The sequence below is a fragment of the Taudactylus pleione genome, unplaced genomic scaffold (genome assembly GCF_031769625.1).
Source record: "Taudactylus pleione unplaced genomic scaffold, aTauple2 ptg000016l, whole genome shotgun sequence".
In the NCBI taxonomy this organism is placed as follows: domain Eukaryota; kingdom Metazoa; phylum Chordata; class Amphibia; order Anura; family Myobatrachidae; genus Taudactylus; species Taudactylus pleione.
In genome coordinates this window covers 39,063,169-39,083,163 of record NW_028284418.1, presented here as the reverse complement: position 1 = coordinate 39,083,163, position 19,995 = coordinate 39,063,169, and the positions used below count along the sequence as shown (strand labels likewise).

The following is a 19,995-nucleotide window of genomic DNA, read 5'->3' as shown; positions in this document are numbered from 1 at the left end:
TATAGGAAAAACAAAACGCCACCTTAAACTAAGAGTATTAGAACATACAAGGAATATTCTACATAAAATTAAAAAAACATAGTGTACCAATTTTGCATTTTGCTGAATGTTGCAATTCTGATCTTGCAGGGTTTAGTTTCAAAGCAATTGTAGAGATAAAGATGAATGAAAGAAAGGGAGATATTTTGCAACAATTGTCAAAATGTGAGACATATTGGATCTACACTTTAAATAGCCTTGTACCACACGGACTGAATGAAATTTATGACATCACTCCTTTCTTGCATGACTGGTCCGAGGAGGTGTGACCTTTGGGTGGCCTTTGTTGTTGGATTTTTATCCCAATTGCCCTCTTATATGGTCATATCGCATGGTCAGCGTGCTTGTACAGGAAGTCGTTTTTTGATAAACAGTGTGTGGAGATATATATATATATATTATTAATGTAAAGAATCTAGATTGGCTAGATCATATATAGAGTTTAAAATGTGGATATGGTAGCATTTTTAAAAAAGGGGTGGTTTATATATTATGGTTATGTGTAGCTTGGATCGGAATTCTTATTAAATATAAAAATATCTTGGTGAATCTGGATTCTAGAAAAAATTATTTTTAATGTTATATTATGTAGTCATTTTTTATGGGAAACTTCTAAATCATGTTCAAATTAGATGTTTCTTTGATTACCAACATGGAGTTTATTATGACCAGTATTATTGTATATCTCTTTTTGACTCTTTAATATATCTCTCCTTTATGAGGATGTAAGTGTTTGTATGTTTTTTAGATTAATGTAAAATAATTTTATATTAGCATTTTTCATATAATGATTTACTCCTTGGTATCGCTTTTTATGGAGATAGAAATTCAGTATGTGTATTTTTTTATAATTATTATTATAGTATTGTTGTTAAATGACTGCTTTTTAGCAGTTGTTTCATCACTGCAATCAACTAAATATTTGTAATTGATGTTTTATTTATATATTCCTAGAGGTATTATTCCTAGAGGTACTAGGATGATTGTACTTTAATACACATATATATACACAATTTATCGTATTTCAAATGATTGGATACAAATTGTAACTATAATATATGAGACACGGCTGGTATAAAAGGGAGCCAACAAAAGCCTGCAAAGGCTTGGCCTTCCACTATAGCCTGCATCGTAAGCATGTCATCTGAAGCATGGAGTTAGAACTGGAGTTGAGTTTTAATATCATCTCTCATCTCATCTCTTTTCAGGTAAATGAATGCCATCTTCCATAACTGATGCTTTTAATTGCAAGAATAGTCTGTATTGAAAGTTTGTTGTGCAATTGTGGGTCTGCAACATCCCCCACCATTAATTAGTTTGTTGAACAAATTGCTCAAACTCTCCCTCCCCCTGTACCAGCTGACCCAGCAACTCCTACAAAGGTGAATCATTTAAAAGCCTGCAAAGGTTTGGCCTTCCACTATAGCCTGCATCGTAAGCATGTCATCTGAAGCATGGAGTTAGGACCGGAGTTGGAACTGGATTTGGACTACTTTCTAAACCAATATAGAACAATTTCTCAAACACTGCAGCACGGGAATGCTACCAGTCCAGCTTCAATTCACCCCCCCCTTAGACTGGGCTTGGGGGCAGTCTCATGCTGCATCCCAGTTGCACTCAACAAACTTCTGGATGCGACAAGCTCTTCCACTCGAACGAGGGAAACGCTTGGTGCAGTCATGTTACCTGTTACAGTTTACACCATTATTTTTAATTTCTGATTAACTTTAAGATGATTTTTGCCTTTTAATGCTGTCGCTTTTCTTTTAAGATGGCCTTTTTATACCTTTGTATTTAGCCTCTCATTCATTATTTTTATTTTCTCTCTGCTTGGTTATTATACTTCCGCTACTTGCTCACCTTACCAAATGTAACCCACACAGGTCGCCCCAGATGGCTGCCTGGATGATTATTTCTAAGCAGGATGAACAAACAAGTGGATCTATTCAGTCAGGGAGTATTATATTACAAATGTTTCAGTCACCCATATACATCATGCCCAAACTGCATCACTGTTTGCAGTATTTGCTACTCCCTGTTTTGAGCCATGTACTTCCGCCCCACTGTATGATATGCCTGCGTGCTATACCTCCAATGAAGTGCATCCTCTATAGGCAGTATGTACTTCACATGGATCTATTCACAGTGGGTATATCATACTGGCACACACGTCAGTTTTTCCATATATGTCTTAGGTCCTTGTACGGCTTGTCTCCCATATTGTATCTTTCGTAGTGCGCCCACCATGGCTGCCTCACCTGGTACCCTCGTGGATGGGATGAAAAATACATGGACCTGACGATTATGGTGGGACCCTACTCCTAGCATTAGGATGCTGCAACCACTCATTTTGTGTCATCTCTTTTAGGCATAACCTATTCCACCCAGGGTACTCCTACGTAGTGCGCCCAAGATGGCTGCCTCATCTGGTACCTTTTGTTGGTGAAATATATAACCCATGGAAGTTCTTTCACAAAATGTCTGCACCAACCCTGCAATATGTTTATTCTGCTCTTTAGGTTCTGTTTTCTCCATGTGGTTTTCTATTTTCTGCAATACCTAATCCTTGAACAATGTACCATGTTTTCTGATGTCTGTAAAGCGACTTTGAGTCCTGTGGGAGAAAAGCGCTATATAAATACAATTATCATACAATTATCATTATAAATGACTTCTTCACATACTGTAAAATAGGAATCCACCCATCTGTCATCCTAACCCTCTGTCCCGTGCTCATTGTCTACCCCATCCATGTCACCCTTGTCTGTCTGCCCCTCCCCTTTAGAATGTAAGCTCTCATGAGCAGGGCCCTTTTCCCTCATGTGTTTTTCCTTCCTTTAGTTAGATCGTTATCTACTCTATACTCCAAATGTTTATAAACCATGTACTTGTCCTGCAATGTCTTGTACTGTATGTCACTGTTATCTTGTATTGTTCAACTGTTTATGTACTGTTTCTGTACTTTGTTTATGTACTTTGTAAGGCACTGCGGAACCCTTGTGGTGCCATATAAATAAAAGATAATAATAATAAAAGGGTTAGCCACACCCCCTGATGAAGTCATCTATGAAACGTGTTGGGCGTGGCTATCTGACGTGAGACATGGTGACGTCACTGTTCCTTCCAGAGGTAGCGATATCCCAGAGGTTCAAACAATGGCTGTGTGAGGGCCGGTAACCGGGTGATATATGGAATTTTAAACCTTGATGTATGTGAGCTTTGTTATAAGTAAAGTTATCTTTTTAAACTATTCTCACGACTGTGCTCTCCTCATTGTCCATATATATACATACTGTGTGTGTATATATATATATATATATATATATATATATATATAGTGTTTAATGTTGATTTAACCTAAGGAACTTTATTAGACTAAAAACGTCAAATAATAGGAGTCTGGGTGATTTGCACAATTTGCTACTAAAAAACCTAAAATTGCCTTCATGCCATTCAACACACACAGTGGCAAGAAAAGGCTCAGAGCATGGCCTTTATTTGTGAGTTGTGATCCTGCTGCTGCTCTTTCATACACTATAATGCCAAGACCAAACACAGACAGGCAAGTCCTGTAATGAACATCTTGGATCTGACCTTAGAAATATCTTAAAACAAAATAATAATATCTTATTATATTAAAAAAGTGGGTAGCAATGCGTATTTAAATTTTAAGAGTGCTCACTAAACAACCTGGAAATCAAACATACCCAAGCGCCAATTGATACGCCTTAGGAGAAACTGCTCTACTTTAAACACCTTTACCCAACAAGCAGAAGGACTGGTGGAATCCTTTAGTAGCCGAGGGTACTCTAAATATATCTTGGATAAAGCCCTAAAAGAAGTAACAGCTTTAGACAGAGATGTCCTTTTACTTTCAAGACAGAATCCAAATGCAAGCCTCAGATGAGGGAACTAGCCTTTAATTTCTTTAGACTAATTATTAAATTTAGAAATAAACAGATTTTAAAATCGCATTATCATATCTTGAAATGTGATCCTGTCCTCAGGGACTGTCTGCCCCCAAATCCTGAATTTATCTTTAGAAAAAATAGGACACGGAAAACAATTCTAGCTCTGAGTTTCCTGAAACCCGTTTCTATACAAATTGAAAAAGAGAAAAAAGAATCTATACCTTGGCTTCCAACCAAGATCCAGGGTTTCTATAAATGTGGTAGGAATAAATGTAAGACTTGTACTCATGTTATCATCAAAACCCAGTCTGTACCAGATACAGTAGGAGAAAAAATACAGTATATAATATAATGAGTTTTATCAATTGCAACACCAGTTGGGTAATATATTTGTTACAATGCGGTTGCAAACTCAAATATGTTGGGAGAACAACTAGAGCCCTAAGAGTATGTTTCTTGGAACACTGCAATAATATTTTGAAAAAAATACAAAATCACAGTATTCCCAAACATGTCACTGAATGCCACAAAAGTGACCCTAGCTCCTTGACTATTATTGTGTTGAAACACATCCCCACAACACAATGGGGGGAATTCAATTCAGCGAGATGATGAATAGCCACGGGAGGGAGCTCCCGCAGCTATTCAATTGAATGCACTGTATGCCTTCTTGGGAAGCAGGTAAGTCAGAGAATGCCAGTTGTTGTGACTTAACCTGGGTGCTAAGATGCGGTAACCGGCATTCTCCAACTGAAGTGCCGGGCGCACAGCTGTTAGCGCCGTGCTAAGCCAGCAAACAGCTGCGCACCCAGAACTTTGTCGGGTTGCTCCTCGCATCCCCAGAGGGGTGTGAAAAGAAATCCTTTACCCGCCCAAACAGCACGGTGTATTGAATAGCTACGGGAGCTCCCTCCCATGGCTATTCTACATCGCACTGAATTGAATTCCCCCCAATGTGGTGGTGATAGATACAAAAAGTTATGCAGACAGGAAATTTTTTGGTCCTTTCAACTGAATTCTTTATATCCCAGTGGACTTAATGAAGCTTTAGAATTAAATGCTATCATATATAAGCTTTATAAACAGATTGATATATGCTCTTTAACCTGTTGCTTAGGTTTTCCCCTTCATTCTTCTTTCCGCTTTTCCACTTTTATTTTATGTAAAAGATATAGTCATTACATTGTTGTTATAACATCATAGGTATAAATGTATTAAATTATTTCACTTAAGTATGCAATTATTCTATGTGGTTTATCCGCTGCTAGGCAATGGTGATGCAATAATAAATTATCTCCATATTAAGGAAATATGTGGACTCAATAAAGTCTTGAACTTAACGTTATGACCTAGTGAGCTCAGAACATAGATTAATACTTACGCCCCTCAGCTTACTATTTTAGTTCTTTCTTATCTATGCTTCCACTCAAATGATGTAATTATTATATTATTACTACACTATTATAGCTAGAAGTGTATGTTTATTTTGTTAATTGGTAATACAGGTAATCTAGGTGTCTTATCTGCTGCTAAGCAATGGATGATGCATCAATAAATGTCCGTCTAAGTTCATTGGCCCACCGATACCACATGAATAAACCAGACCAATGACTGGAAGGCGGCTTCCATCTTCCATCTGCGTTCCACAGCAGTAGGCTTGGAACGTAGATAATGGTCACGTGCAAGCTGCACACTGGAATCAGGAAGTGTAGCTTGAATTAGTCACTGGCTGTCAGTGAGGGATGGAATAAACATGAGCTGGTCATGTGATCGGCATTCACAATTGTTCTACCTACATCTTTTTTGATCTCTGCCTTTTAAGTAAGTAAACACAGTTGTTGGGTATTTTTTAAATAGATGCCTGGTTTGCCTCCTATTGTTTATCATCACCAATATTTGTTTATCATTATCACTATGTTACTTGCACAACCACCTGTTAATAATTCATTATAGGAAACAGCTAATCATATTTTAATACTGATTGGACAGCCCTATATAAAGGGCAACTTGCAGTACAGCCAGTTACCTTTGAAAAAGCTGCAAGGCGGCAGCGAAATGCATTAGGTGGCTATTCTTTGGACACTGGGTTATTTCATTGGGAATTTCCCTATTCATTCGGGACATTATCAGGAATGGAATCACCAGCACCTTTTAATACCGGAACCAGAGGCCAAGGATTCAAGTATTTGCATCGGACTCCCAAGCAGACTGGAACCATTTCTAATTAAGATCCTCATGATCATTGCCCAACGCCAGTAATACTATTACAATTTGCTGGATAATTATTTTCCACTGGATTTAACCGATATATCAGAACTTTACCAATTATTTAACACCCAGGTGTTCTATCTCCATATTACTGCAATAACTACAATTAAGAACCTGTGTGTGTGTGTGTGTGTGTATATATATATATACACACACACACATATAGGTTGCTTAGCGACTGGATCACATGTTCGGCCGACCTGTGGTGCGCTGGTTGATGACGTCACGGACCTAGCGTCGGAGTTCCTGTTCGCGGGTCCGGGAGGTCGGAGGCTGGCATCCCACAGGTGAGCCGATTATGGATTGATTCCATGGCTTTATATGTTTGTCATGTTTGTATGTCTTACTTGTACTGTTGTCCCTGATGAAGGGGGGAACCCCGAAACGTTGGCTTATTAAAGGACCTTTTTATTCATTTACACCAGTCTATGGAGTGCCGTCCGTTTGTTCTATGCTACATGGAGGGAGTGTGATGCACCTTTGGAAAGGCACCCTAGCAGGTATCATCATCCCCATGTTATGAGTGCCGGGTTTTCTGGATTTTCTACATTTGGCCTTATGTCTGTGTTCCACAGTGCATGGGTATAACCAAGGCAGCAGAAGGGATTTACATTTGATTGTATTCTACATCAGACTATATCGTTATGGATTGATCCACGTTATTTGTGATCCATGAAGTTCTGAATAAGCATAGTTTCTATATTTTATATTTTGGTGGCATCATTTATATATATGTACTTTGCCAATTATGGCAGCTGGCAGTGAAGCAGATTCGTTTTTAGAGCTTTTACATTTGGATACGAGGGAGACATTAAGCTTTTCCGATGTGGAGGCTGAAGCTATTTTGAACAAACTTAAACTCGATGATGACGTGTGCACTTTAACCCCTGAAATGCTTTATCAACAACTGTTGAAACTTAAACAAAAGGAATGTGATTTTCTATACCACAGCATTAATTTGTCCGATTATTACCGGAGCAAACTAATACCTAGAGGTTTCCGCATTAAAAACATGCCCACGATTGGCAGGCATAACTTGAATTTCTGCCGCAGATGGATAGCGGTACTCAATAAGTGCTCCATGGACTTGCTATTGTTGGTGGTGGAGGAAGCCACTAGAGAATACAATTGTTTCAAAGAAAAAATTGTGGAATTTGAGTCTTTACATAAAACAACCTTGACTTTGGATACTAATACTGCTTGGATGGAGAAACTTTCTACCCAAATGGAACTATATAAACGTGAACTGATCTTATTTAAAAAAAAAAATTGCATAAAGTTCAGGCCGATTATGATCAACGACGTGTATACTCATGGATTAATAACACCTCTACCTATAATGACAGACAAAAAGGACATTTAAAATCGCGTAAAATCCGTCCGAGATAAAAGGAAATGGAAGGATCGAGTACGTCACAAAGTGAATCCGAAACAGGTCCTTCATCTGTTGTAATGGGTGCATTCCCTTTAGGGACTCAGACCCGCTCCATGGGATTAACTCCAAACGGAAGTGGACGAGGAGGGCAAAACAAAATGCGCGGCAAAGTACCCAAAAGACCACCTCGCAGGTAGAGAGCTTGGTCTTTAATTTATCTGGCTTATCGTTAAGCACGGAGGAACTTAATGTTCTATCTAAGGGTATGTCGTTTGTCCCTTCCTCGTCCATGGACACCTTCCAGTGGAAAGTGGATTCCTTTAAACTGAATAGAACACTCAGATTGAGAGATCATTTCGGTAAACAACAACTACAGAACACTGAGGTTAACACATCGACGGGTATCCCTGACTCTTTGAAGAAAATTATGCCACGGTCTAAATTTGACCCAATTTCACAGAATGCCTCAATTAGGACTTTTTCACGACTTTTGGAACAGGAGGGTTTAGATTTTCATCCTTCCGATAAACATTATTACCATCAAAATCTTACAAAGAACGAGCAATTGGCATTAAAGTCTCTGTCCCTAAGGAAGGACTTAATTATTCATAATGCTGATAAAGGGGGAGCGGTGGTTGTGCAAAGTCTTGAGCAATACAGGGGAGAGTGTTATCGCCAATTGGGTGACCTTACAACTTATGTACGTTTGGGCCATGATCCCACTGCTGTCTATAAAAGGGAATTAGATGCATTATTAAATCATGCTCTTGATGAAGGGGTGATCACGTCAGCGTTGAAGTCCTCACTTGTAGTTGAATTCCAAATTGTGCCTTTATTTTATGTTTTGCCAAAATTGCATAAGGATCCGGTGAATCCTCCTGGGCGTCCGATAATCTCCGCCCGGGGATCCTTATATCATCCCATTGCTGTATACTTGGATTCTATCCTCAATCCCTGTATACAGCGTTTACCTGCTTATTTGAAGGATACTAGTATGCTACTGCTAAAATTGGAAAATGTATCTATTGTTGACAAACCACTGGTAATGTGCACTGCAGATGTGACAAGCCTCTACACCTGCATCCCACATGGTGCAGGTGTCAAGGCGGTCAAACATATTATTCTACAAGATGCTGAATATATGGGACCACTAGTGGATTTTGTCATTGATCTACTGTGGGTGATTTTGACCCATAATTATTTTATTTTTGACGGTGGTTATTACTTACAGGTGGCAGGGTGTGCGATGGGGTCCTCTGTGGCCCCATCTTACGCCAACGCCTTTATGTATTCTGTTGAACAGGCACTATTCTATGTGGATGGTCATTTAAAGGCTGAAATAGCACTATATTTACGCTATATTGACGATCTGTTAATCATGTGGACTGGTCCAGGAGCAGAGTTAGCTTCCCTCCTAGATGGTTTAAATTTATCTGATAGTGTGGTAAAACTCACGTATCAATGTAGCCAAACAGATGTAAATTTTTTGGATGTACACATATCTTTTGAGGCAGGATTGTTTAAAACCTCTCTGTTTACCAAGACCACAAATAGGAACACATTATTAAGAAATGACAGCTTTCATCCTTTACCGTTGAGAAAGGGTCTACCATATTCCCAGCTATTGCGGGTTAGGCGCATTAGTTCTGATGATGCCCTGGCTGAAATAGCTTTGGTGGATATGATTGAAAACTTTGTTTGTCGCGGTTATGATCGCTGTGAATTGATCAAGTTAAAGGATAAGATTTTACAAATGCCGAGGGCAGATTTATTAAGATCTGGCAAACCTAAGAAGCAACTTGATAGTAATTGTATTCCGTGGGTAACTAGATTCTGCAACGATAGCCCACATCATGTTAGACAGGCAAAACAGTGGTGGCCAATTGTCAACTCAGATAGAGATTTACCAGGTTTACATGAGTCTAGGTTTATGCCTTGTTTCACCAGAAATAGGAATATTGGGGATCGCGTTATGAGGTTGGATATAACGGGCCTTGATCGCCAATCACCACCAGTACATTTTTTGAGTACCAAGACAGGGTGCCATTGCTGCTTGGGCTGTGTTACATGTAGAAGTCTAACTGTTGGAAATTCGTTCTGTCACCCCCATACGGGGAAACATTTCAAAATCAATTTTGCTGTGACCTGTTCCACTATGTTTGTTATCTACATGCTCACCTGTCCTTGTGGCTTGTCTTATGTGGGAAAAACCCAGCGCCAATTTAAGGAGCGGATGGCGCTACATCGCTCTGCCATACGACAGGCATTGGCTAGTGGGGGTAGTTAACAACCTATGGCTCGGCATTGTGCCCAATTTAAGCATGGGGTGGCATCTATTAGATCTATCATTATTGATCATGTACCCCCCCTTGTGAGGGGTGGTAATAGAAACAAGATTTTGATGCAAAAGGAGAGCCGATGGATACATGTGTTGGATACCATTGCCCCAAGGGGTCTCAACGAGACCCTGGGTCTACAATGCTTCTTATAATAATGTGTTCCTTTATGATGACAATGTGTTTTGTTCAATAGCGATAATTACTTATTTAGACTGATTTGTTTTTCACATTGTACTTATTCTTGTATGGATACCTATTGAATCTTGCTCGCTGGATTAATTTTATATAATGCCTCATTTGTACTGTATATTATGATGTTGACCATGTCTATGCATTAAGTAACAGCGTGGTTATTAAATTGTATATTAGTGCCTTGTATACAAGGTTGCTTAGCGACTGGATCACATGTTCGGCCGACCTGTGGTGCGCTGGTTGATGACGTCACGGACCTAGCGTCGGAGTTCCTGTTCGCGGGTCTGGGAGGTCGGAGACTGGCGTCCCACAGGTGAGCCGATTATGGATTGATTCCATGGCTTTATATGTTTGTCATGTTTGTATGTCTTACTTGTACTGCTGTCCCTGACGAAGGGGGGAACCCCGAAACGTCGGCTTATTAAAGGACCTTTTTATTCATTTACACCAGTCTATAGAGTGCCGTCCGTTTGTTCTATGCTACATGGAAGGAGCGTGAGGCACACTAGCAGGTATCATCATCCCCATGTTATGAGTGTCGGGTTTTCTGGATTTTCTATATATATATATATATATATATATATATGTTTACCACTGCTAACTTGCACATGTCAGCTGTTCCATTATTATATATGTATCTTTAATGTACTTATTTTTAGTGTTTTTGATGTGATATTAAATGTCCATTATTGATTTTATTATTAACATTGCTTCTAGTGCTGTTTATACATTGCTTGAAGTTCTGTAACCATGCATGCACCACCTTCTCACTCTGAGTCTAGATGTGTACCCTTTAAAACAGGCAAATCAGTGCATAAAAAACATTAAGGTTTATATGTACTAAAGTGCGGGTTTAGAAGTGGAGATCTTGCCCATAGCAATGAATCAGATTCTAGCTATTATCTTTTAGAAAGTGCTAGATAAATAATAAGTAAAATCTGATTGGGCAACATCTCCACTTTTAAAAGCCATCACTTTAGTAAATATACCCCGAAGGCTGAAGAACAAATTGTGTGTTCACAAACTTCAAAGATCCCTGGGGAGAGTCTAAGGATGTTAACGAGTGCTGTGTGAGTCTGACATTTCTAAATCTGATGGATTTCTAATAATAGAAAAGCCCCTTTCCACCATTTCTGCACCCTCTGCTAATGTGATGATGAGTAGTAGTAAAAGTAATGATAATGATGGTTCAGGCATAAAAGTTGATGATGCTGCTGTGGGTGTGCAGCAAGATGAGGGGATAATTGTATATCTGACTCATGATGATGCTGATTATGAATATTTTGGACAACAAGTTGATAATATTCGGGAGGATGATGTTGTTTGTGTCAAGAAAGTCAGTCATCAGTGGCAGCAGTTGTTACCAATTATAAAAAAGCACATTGTCATGCCTGGGCATAAGACCAAAAAAGTCAGCTCTTTTGTGTGTAATAATGTTTACCAAAATCCTGGAAACATTTGTCAAGCCATTTATTCAATTTGCATTGCCAAAATAAGTAGAGGTAGGGTTGTTAACCATCTAGGCTCCTCCTCCCTGTTATGTCATTTTCAGCTAGCTCATTCAAGTTATTTATCAAAATCTGAAAAATCCTATAAAATAATAAGCAATCTAGCATCAGCTACCATCATCATGGATAGATACCAGCACTTGCAATATACATCCTCAACACCTTCATCATGAACATGTTCATTAATGATTGGGGGTAGTCCTGCATCCAATTTGCAAAGGCAAATTGATGACTTCCCTATCCAGGATTCCCAGAAGATTCCTTGCACACTAGACTGCTGCTGCTGGGGGTGGTACTGGAAAAGCAGCTACAGAAACTGAACGAGAAGATCAAATGAAGTAATTCTGCTAAGCATGTTGGATTTGTAGATCAGGTTCTTTATTCACTTTGCCAGGACCAAAAGGTTTGCTACATCTTGCAATTGTATCACTACATTTTGGCAGCCATGATTGATCCTAGGTTTATGTCATAATGACATAGATGTAAATATATATTAAAAGATCTAAATAGACGCAAAGAGCTCTTTGAGAGCAAGTTGCCAGCTCAAGTGGCACACGACATGACAACTTTTTCAGTTTGTGCTGCAAATGCTGCTGCAAAGAAAAAACTAACCTTTATCAAAAGACCCACTGGTGATGATGATGATGATGGTGATGATGAGTCAGCTTAGTACACCAGAGTAAAATAACATTATGACATCTGGTCAGGCTTAAAAGAATTGCCCACACATATTGATACCTCTACCATTACTCACTCTAATACAGAAAAAAAAACAATAGAGTTGTTTAGAATTACTTTAATGATAATGTGCAAATTAGCATTTTAAACAGGCCCTTTGAATACTGGGAGGAAAAAAAAGGCAATTTGGAATGCCTTGTACTACTGGCTTTGGTCTACTTAAGCTGCCCACACTCCAGTGTGCACTTAGATTGCGTGTTTAGCACAGCTGGGAACCTTGTGAGTGATCAGTGTAGGAGGCTACTTCCAAAAAATATGAAAAAAACTGATGTTCATAATAATGAACTACAACTTCTATGAGAAATGCCTTTGCTGACAATTACAACTAAGTACAAAGACTTCTGTAGAAATTGATTACTGTATACTACTGTACTTTACAGTGGCACTCACGTTAACAGATACAGAGTAATATAATCAAATCATATAATTAATAATTCTCAACTTCAACTAGGTTGTTACTCTTGTTATAAGCTGCTGCACTGCTTTGGTTCACATGACCTCACCTTGTCCCACCACTGTGAGGCAGCCTGAACACTTCTCCCTACTGTGTCCTTGTACAGCTGGAAGCTGCAGCATATTACACAGATTAGGGGGCTTGCCCTAGCAGGAATGCTGATTAGGAGACTGCTTAGGTAAAAGGCAGTTAGGACTTAGCTTCACTGCCGGTTATAGCATTCTTGCCCTGCATAGAAGCTAACATTTTGTGCATCTGCCTTGTCCTGTGTTCCTCAGAATCTCCTGGTCCCTGCCTATGGTTATGCCTGCTAACAATATTCAGCTTGCCTCCATGGGCCTCTCTTTTCCTCTAGGATTCCAGCCAATGTTGGTTGTCAACAATATTTAGCCTTCTCAGTATCTGCCAACATTTCTCACTGCTGCAATAAGCACTCCTGCATTACACCTGACTTCAGTGTTTAAGTTACCTCAGCCTGCCCATTTTCTCTGCAGCTATCAGTATTTCTGCATTACACTTGTCTTAGGTGCCCTGCTGCTAGTAAACTACATCAGCCTTACTACCTGCGGACACACAGTTTCTAACATAATCTCCTACTATCTAGAGTTTGTCCTGGTGACATCCAAGTACCAGTGAAAGTATTTATCTTTATGAGAGAAAGGTGGCTGTTACAGGTGAAGACCTCTCTAGCTGATTCTAGGAGTTGTTGTTTATCTGGGTGTGCCATAACAACTTTTGTATTGATCTGAAACCTGTGATTTGCTGTTTGCACTTTAAAAATCTCATGGGGATTTTGGAAGCTTGTTTATGTAGAAGAGAAGCCTTCTGGATTTTTTAGTTGGAGAGTCTGATTCCATATGGTTTGAATGATAAGGTAGAATTAAATCATCTTTGATTTGATTAGACCATAGTTATTGCTTTCTTTTTATGGTGGATGTTTATCCTGTAGCAGATTAGATAGCAACACTTTGAGTCCCCATAGGTCTCATTCTGGTCATCCCTATAGGTAGACTTCATCATCTTCCCATTCCTTTCCTTTCTTTCCCTTCCAAGGACTCACTAAATTGATCATATTCACTAAGATGTTATAATTTTCTGTCAACTTTGTTAGAAATATCTGCCATTTATTCCTAAGGGTTAGGATGCCATATTAGCAACATTGACAATTATGATATCAATGTAAGAGTTTATTTTTTTTGCAATATAAGTGTTGTATGTATGTGTAGTACATTCACTGTACAAGGTGTGTATGTATGTGTGTATATATATATATATATATATATATATAGCAGAAGGCAGGGTAGGTGTCACTCTCCAGACTTGATACAAAAACTTGCACAGATACCAGTCATGAGGTCAACATTTCGAGTTTATTAACTCGTCATCAGGACATATAGATATTAACAGTGTTCTTACCTTATATACCCATAGCTCCGCCAGGTGTGTCTGGACGCCGCGTGGTTCAGCATCCGGCTACCGCTCTGTCCTTGGTGCTCGACGATGACGTCACTGGGAGCCGACGCGTCACCTAGGCAACAAAACACACTAACACTCATGTGATAATAATAAACAACGTACATACTAGGGGTGTGCACCGGCCACTTTTCGTGTTTTGTGTTTTGGTCTTGGATCTGGATCTTTCTTCGTGTTTTGGATCTGGATTGGTTTTGCCAAAACCACCCTTCCGTGTTTTGGGTTCTGGGTTTTGTGTTTTGGATCTGTATTTTTTTGAAAAAAAGCATAAAAACAGCTAAAATCACAGAATTTGTAGGTTTTTCTGCTCCTATGCTATTATTAACCTTAATAACCTTAATTTCCACTCATTTCCAGTCTATTCTGAACACCTCACACCTCACAATAGTGTTTTTATGTCCAAAAGGTTGCACCGAGGTAGCTGGATGACTATGCTAAGCGACACGAGTGGGCGGCACAAACACGTGACCCATCTAGGAGTGACACTGCAGTGGCAGACAGGATGGCAGTTAGAAAAACTAGGCCCCAAACTGTACATAATGCAAAGAAAAAAAAAGAGGTGCAAGATGGAATTGTCCTTGGGCCCTCCCACCCACCCTTATGTTGTATAAACAGGACATGCACACTTTAACAAATCAATCATTTCAGCGCCAGGGTCTGCCACACAACTGTGGCTGAAATGATTGGTTCATTTGGGCCCCCACAAAACAAGCTGGCAATTAATGTGTCCCTGCACAAACTGGCTCTATGGAGGCAAGATGTCATCCTCATCCTCCTCATCCACCGATTCCTCACCCTCTTCAGTGTGTACATCCTCATCCTCACAAAGTATTAACTCGTCCCCACTTGAATCCACCACCACAGGTCCCTCTGTACCTTCTGGAGGCTGGTCTCCCTGGAAGAGCTGATAATTCATTTTGATGAACATCATCTTCTCCACATTCTGTGGAAGCAACCTCCTACGCCTTTCGCTGACAAGGTTCCCGGCTGCACTAAACACTCTTTCAGAGTACACACTGGAGGGGGGGCAACTCAGGTAAAATAGAGCCAGTTTGTACAGGGGCCTCCAAATTGCCTCTTTTTCCTGCCAGTACAGGTATGGACTGTCTGACATGCCTACTTGGATGCTGTCACCGATGTAATCCTCCACCATTCTGTCAATGGTGACAGTATCATATGCAGTGACAGTAGACATGTCAGAAATTGTTGCCAGGTCCTTCAGTCCGGACCAGATGTCCAAACTTGGTCCTGCCTGCCCTGCATCACCGCCAGCGGGTTGCTTAGGATACCTAAGTTTTTTCCTGGCAGCCCCAGTTGCGGGAGAAAATGAAGAAGGAGCCGTTGACGTGTCACGTTCCGCTTCAGCTGACAGTGTGTTCACCAGCAGGAAAGAGAGACACCACATAGGCTTTAAACCTAGGATCGAGCACGGTGGACAAAATGTAGTGGTCTGATTTCAACAGATTGACCACCCTGGAATCCTGGCACAGCGAATGAAGGGCTTCATCCACAAGTCCCACATGCCGAGCGGAATCGCTCCGTCTTAGCTCCTCCTTCACTTTCTCCAGCTGCTTCTGCAAAAGCCTGATGAGGGGAATGACCTGACTCAAGCTGGCAGTGTCTGAACTGACTTCACGTGTGGCAAGTTCGAAGGGCTGGAGAACCTTGCACAACACGGAAATCATTCTCCACTGCGCTTGAGTCAGGTGCATACCCCCTCCTTTGCCTATGTCATAGGTGGATGTATAGGCTTGTATGGCCTTTTGCTGCTCCTCCATCCTCTGAAGCATATAGAGGGTTGAGTTCCACCGCGTCACAACCTCTTGCTTCAGGTGATGGCGGGGCAGGTTCAAGAGTGTTTGCTGGCGCTCCAGTCTTCGGCACGCAGTCGCTGAATGGCGAAAGTGGCCAGAAATTTTTCGGGCCACCCAAAGCGTCTCCTGCACGCCCCTGTCGCTTTTCAGAAAATTCTGCACCACCAAGTTTATTGTGTGAGCAAAACATGGGACATGCTGGAATTTGCCCAGATGTAATGCCCGCACAATATTGGTGGCGTTGTCAGATATCACAAATCCCCAGGAGAGTCTAAGTGGGGTAAGCCACTGGGCGATGATTTCCCTCAGTTTCTCTAAGAGGTTGTCGGCGGTGTGCCTCTTACTGAAACCGGTGATACACAGCGTAGCCTGCCTTGTAACGAGCTGGCGTTTCTGAGATGCTGCTACTGATGACGCTGCTGCTGTTGCTGCGTAAGGTGATACATCTACCCAGTGGGCTGTCACAGTCATATAGTCCTTAGTCTGCCCTGTTCCACTTGTCCACATGTCCGTGGTTAAGTGGACATTGTGTACAACGGCATTTTTCAGGACACTGAGGACACTTTTTCTGACGTTTCTGTACAGTCTCGGTATCGTCTGCCTAGTGAAGTGGAATCTAGACGGGATTTGGAACCGGGGACACACTACCTCCATCAATTGTCTAAATCCCACTGCACTAATGGCGGATACCGGACGCACGTCTAACACCAACATAGCAGTCAAGGCCTCAGTTATACGTTTTGCTTCAGGATGACTGCTGTCGTACTTCATCCTCCTCGCTAAGGACTGTTGGAGGGTCAATTGTTTAGTAAAAGTAGTGGTGCTCCTACTTCCTCTCTGGGATGATGAACGACTCCCAGCAGCAGCAACAGCAGCAGCGGCAGCAGTAGGCGTAGCAATGCAGGATCCTCCGGAGGAATCCCGGATAGGAGAGTCAGTCATGCCAGTGACATGGCCTGCAGGACTACTTCCGATCCTGACTAAGGAGGAAATTGACGAGGAGGGAGTTGACGGTGTGGTTTGCAGGCGCTTGGATACAACAGGACAACGGGATTTAGGTGTCCCTGGACTGCTTACGGTCTTAGCCAAAGTTTCTGAACTTGACAGTAACTTTTTATGAAATCGCTGCAGGTGCCGTATAAGGGAGGATGTTCCTAGGTGGTTGACGTCCCTACCCCTACTTATTTCACCTTTACATATGGTACATATGGCAAGACAGTTGTTGTCCGGATTTGGATAGAAATATTGCCAGACCAAAGAGGTGGAATGTTTGGTCTTCTGCCCTGGCATGACCATGATGGGCTTTTTCATCCCACGGACAACAACTGTCTCCCCCGGAGCCTGATTTAAACAAACCACATCACCATCAGAATCCTCCTCGCCAACTTCCTCCTCAGTGCCAGCTACACCAGTATCCTCATCCTGTTGTACTTCAACAGTGACATCTTCAATTTGCATATCAGCAAGTGGACTGTGGGTGCTCCTTTCATCACTTGCAGGGGGCGTGCAAATGGTGGAAAGAGCCACCTCTTCCCGTCCAGTGCTGGGAAGGTCAGGCATCACAACCACCACCACACTTGGACTCTCCTTGGGGATTTGTGATATCTTCTTAGAAAGCACAGTTCTTCGCTGTGCTTTTGCCAGCTTAACTCTTTTGATTTTTTTAGTGGGAGGAGGGCTTCCATCGTCATGTGAAGCTGAACCACTAGTCATGAACATACTAGGGATCGACCTTAGCCGTTCCTTGCCACTCCGTGTCGTAAATGGCATATTGGCAAGTTTACGTTTCTCTTCAGCTGATTTAAATGTCTTTTTCAAGGTCATTTTCCTGAACTTTGCCATTTGGGATTGTATGTGCCATCTACTATGACATTGGGCATCGGCCTTGGCAGACGATGTTGATGGCATGTTATCATCTATGTCATGACTAGTGGCAGCAGCTTCAGCACTAGGAGGAAGTGGTTCTTTCTCTATTTTATTTTTATCGGAGAAAGTTTGGTCCTCCATTTATGTTATATCGATTTGATATATACGTGCGGCTAAACACAGAAAATATTTTTTTTTTTGTTTGGACTGGAGTGTACTTTCGGGGGTTACAGCACCCTTAACGGTCAAGCCAGCCGGCCCTTTACTTATGACACAGGTGCACGCTTGGCACTGCTTTGTTGATGCACGTGCGGCTACTGCGCACACAATTCACAAACACAGAAAATATATAATTTTTTTTGTGGTTTGGACTGGAGTGTACTTTCGGGGGTTACAGCACCCTTTAACGGTCAAGCCAGCCGGCCCTTTACTTATGACACAGGTGCACGCTTGGCACTGCTTTGTTGATGCACGTGCGGCTACTGCGCACACAATTCACAAACACAGAAAATATATAATTTTTTTTGTGGTTTGGACTGGAGTGTACTTTCGGGGGTTACAGCACCCTTTAACGGTCAAGCCAGCCGGCCCTTTACTTATGACACAGGCGCACGCTTGGCACTACTTTGTTGATGCACGTGCGGCTACTGCGCACACAATTCACAAACACAGAAAATAATTTTTTTTTTGGTTTGGACTGGAGTGTACTTTCGGGGGTTACAGCACCCTTTAACGGTCAAGCCAGCCGGCCCTTTACTTATGACACAGGCGCACGCTTGGCCCTACTTTGTTGATGCACGTGCGGCTACTGCGCACACAATTCACAAACACAGAAAATATATATATATTTTTTTGGTTTGGACTGGAGTGTACTTTCGGGGGTTACAGCACCCTTAACGGTCAAGCCAGCCGGCCCTTTACTTATTACACAGGCGCACGCTTGGCACTACTTTGTTGATGCATGTGCGGCTACTGCGCACACAATTCACAAACACAGAAAATAATTTTTTTTTTGGTTTGGACTGGAGTGTATTTTCGGGGGTTACAGCACCCTTTAACGGTCAAGCCAGCCGGCCCTTTACTTATGACACAGGCGCACGCTTGGCACTACTTTGTTGATGCACGTGCGGCTACTGCGCACACAATTCGCAAACACAGAAAATAATTTTTTTTTTGGTTTGGACTGGAGTGTACTTTCGTGGGTTACAGCACCCTTTAGCGGTCAAGCCAGCCGGCCCTTTACTTATGACACAGGCGCACGCTTGGCACTACTTTGTTGATGCACGTGCGGCTACTGCGCACACAATTCACAAACACAGAAAATAATTTTTTTTTTGGTTTGGACTGGAGTGTACTTTCGGCGGTTACAGTACCCTTTAACGGTCAAGCCAGCCGGCCCTTTACTTATGACACAGGCGCACGCTTGGCACTACTTTGTTGGTGCACGTGCGGCTACTGCGCACACAATTCACAAACACAGAAAATATATAATTTTTTTAGCACTTGGGGGGAGCACCCCTGATGGACACAGCACCCCTTGGACAACACTACAGCACCCCTTTAGGACTGGGACACTGCACAGGACTTTGGAGTGGACACAGCCCCTATGGAGAACTGACTGCACAACACAGTCCAGCCAGCCCCTATGGACTTTGAAGTAGTGGACACAGCCCCTATTAACAACAGCAGCACAGCACAACACAGCCAGCCCCTATGGACTTTGAAGTAGTGGACAACAGCAGCACTACACTACACTACACTACACAGCCCTAACTCCCACCCTCCCTCTTCACTGTCCACAGCCGAGTGAGAAAATGGCGCCGACGCGGGTACCTTTATATAGGATCCAAAACCCGCGAGACTCGGAAGGCGGGATGATGACGTTTTGCCTCGATTTCAGATCCGAGTCAGGCGGGAAAAGTCGAGCCTGACTCGGATCGGACTCGGATCGGGGGGGCTCGGGGGGGTTCGGATTTCAGAAATCCGAACCCGCTCACCCCTAGTACATACAAACACTT

The 19,995-nt window shown here is 41.8% G+C and overlaps 1 protein-coding gene across 3 annotated transcripts in view; it reads right to left on the bottom strand.

The window, feature by feature from the left end:
- LOC148541952 (uncharacterized) overlaps positions 1-19,995 on the bottom strand; it is a 131,091-nt gene that overhangs the window by 51,550 nt on the left and 59,546 nt on the right. For 2 of the 3 annotated variants that reach the window (XR_015878494.1, XM_088473633.1), the window contains exon 2: positions 14,241-14,352. The exons of the other annotated variant lie outside the window; for it this stretch is intronic. Coding sequence is in view for 1 of the 2 variants with exons in the window: in XM_088473633.1 (XP_088329759.1) it covers positions 14,241-14,293 (53 nt within the window). In the remaining variant the exon portion in view is untranslated. The remainder of the gene's footprint in view (positions 1-14,240; positions 14,353-19,995) is intronic. 3 annotated transcript variants of the gene reach the window in all.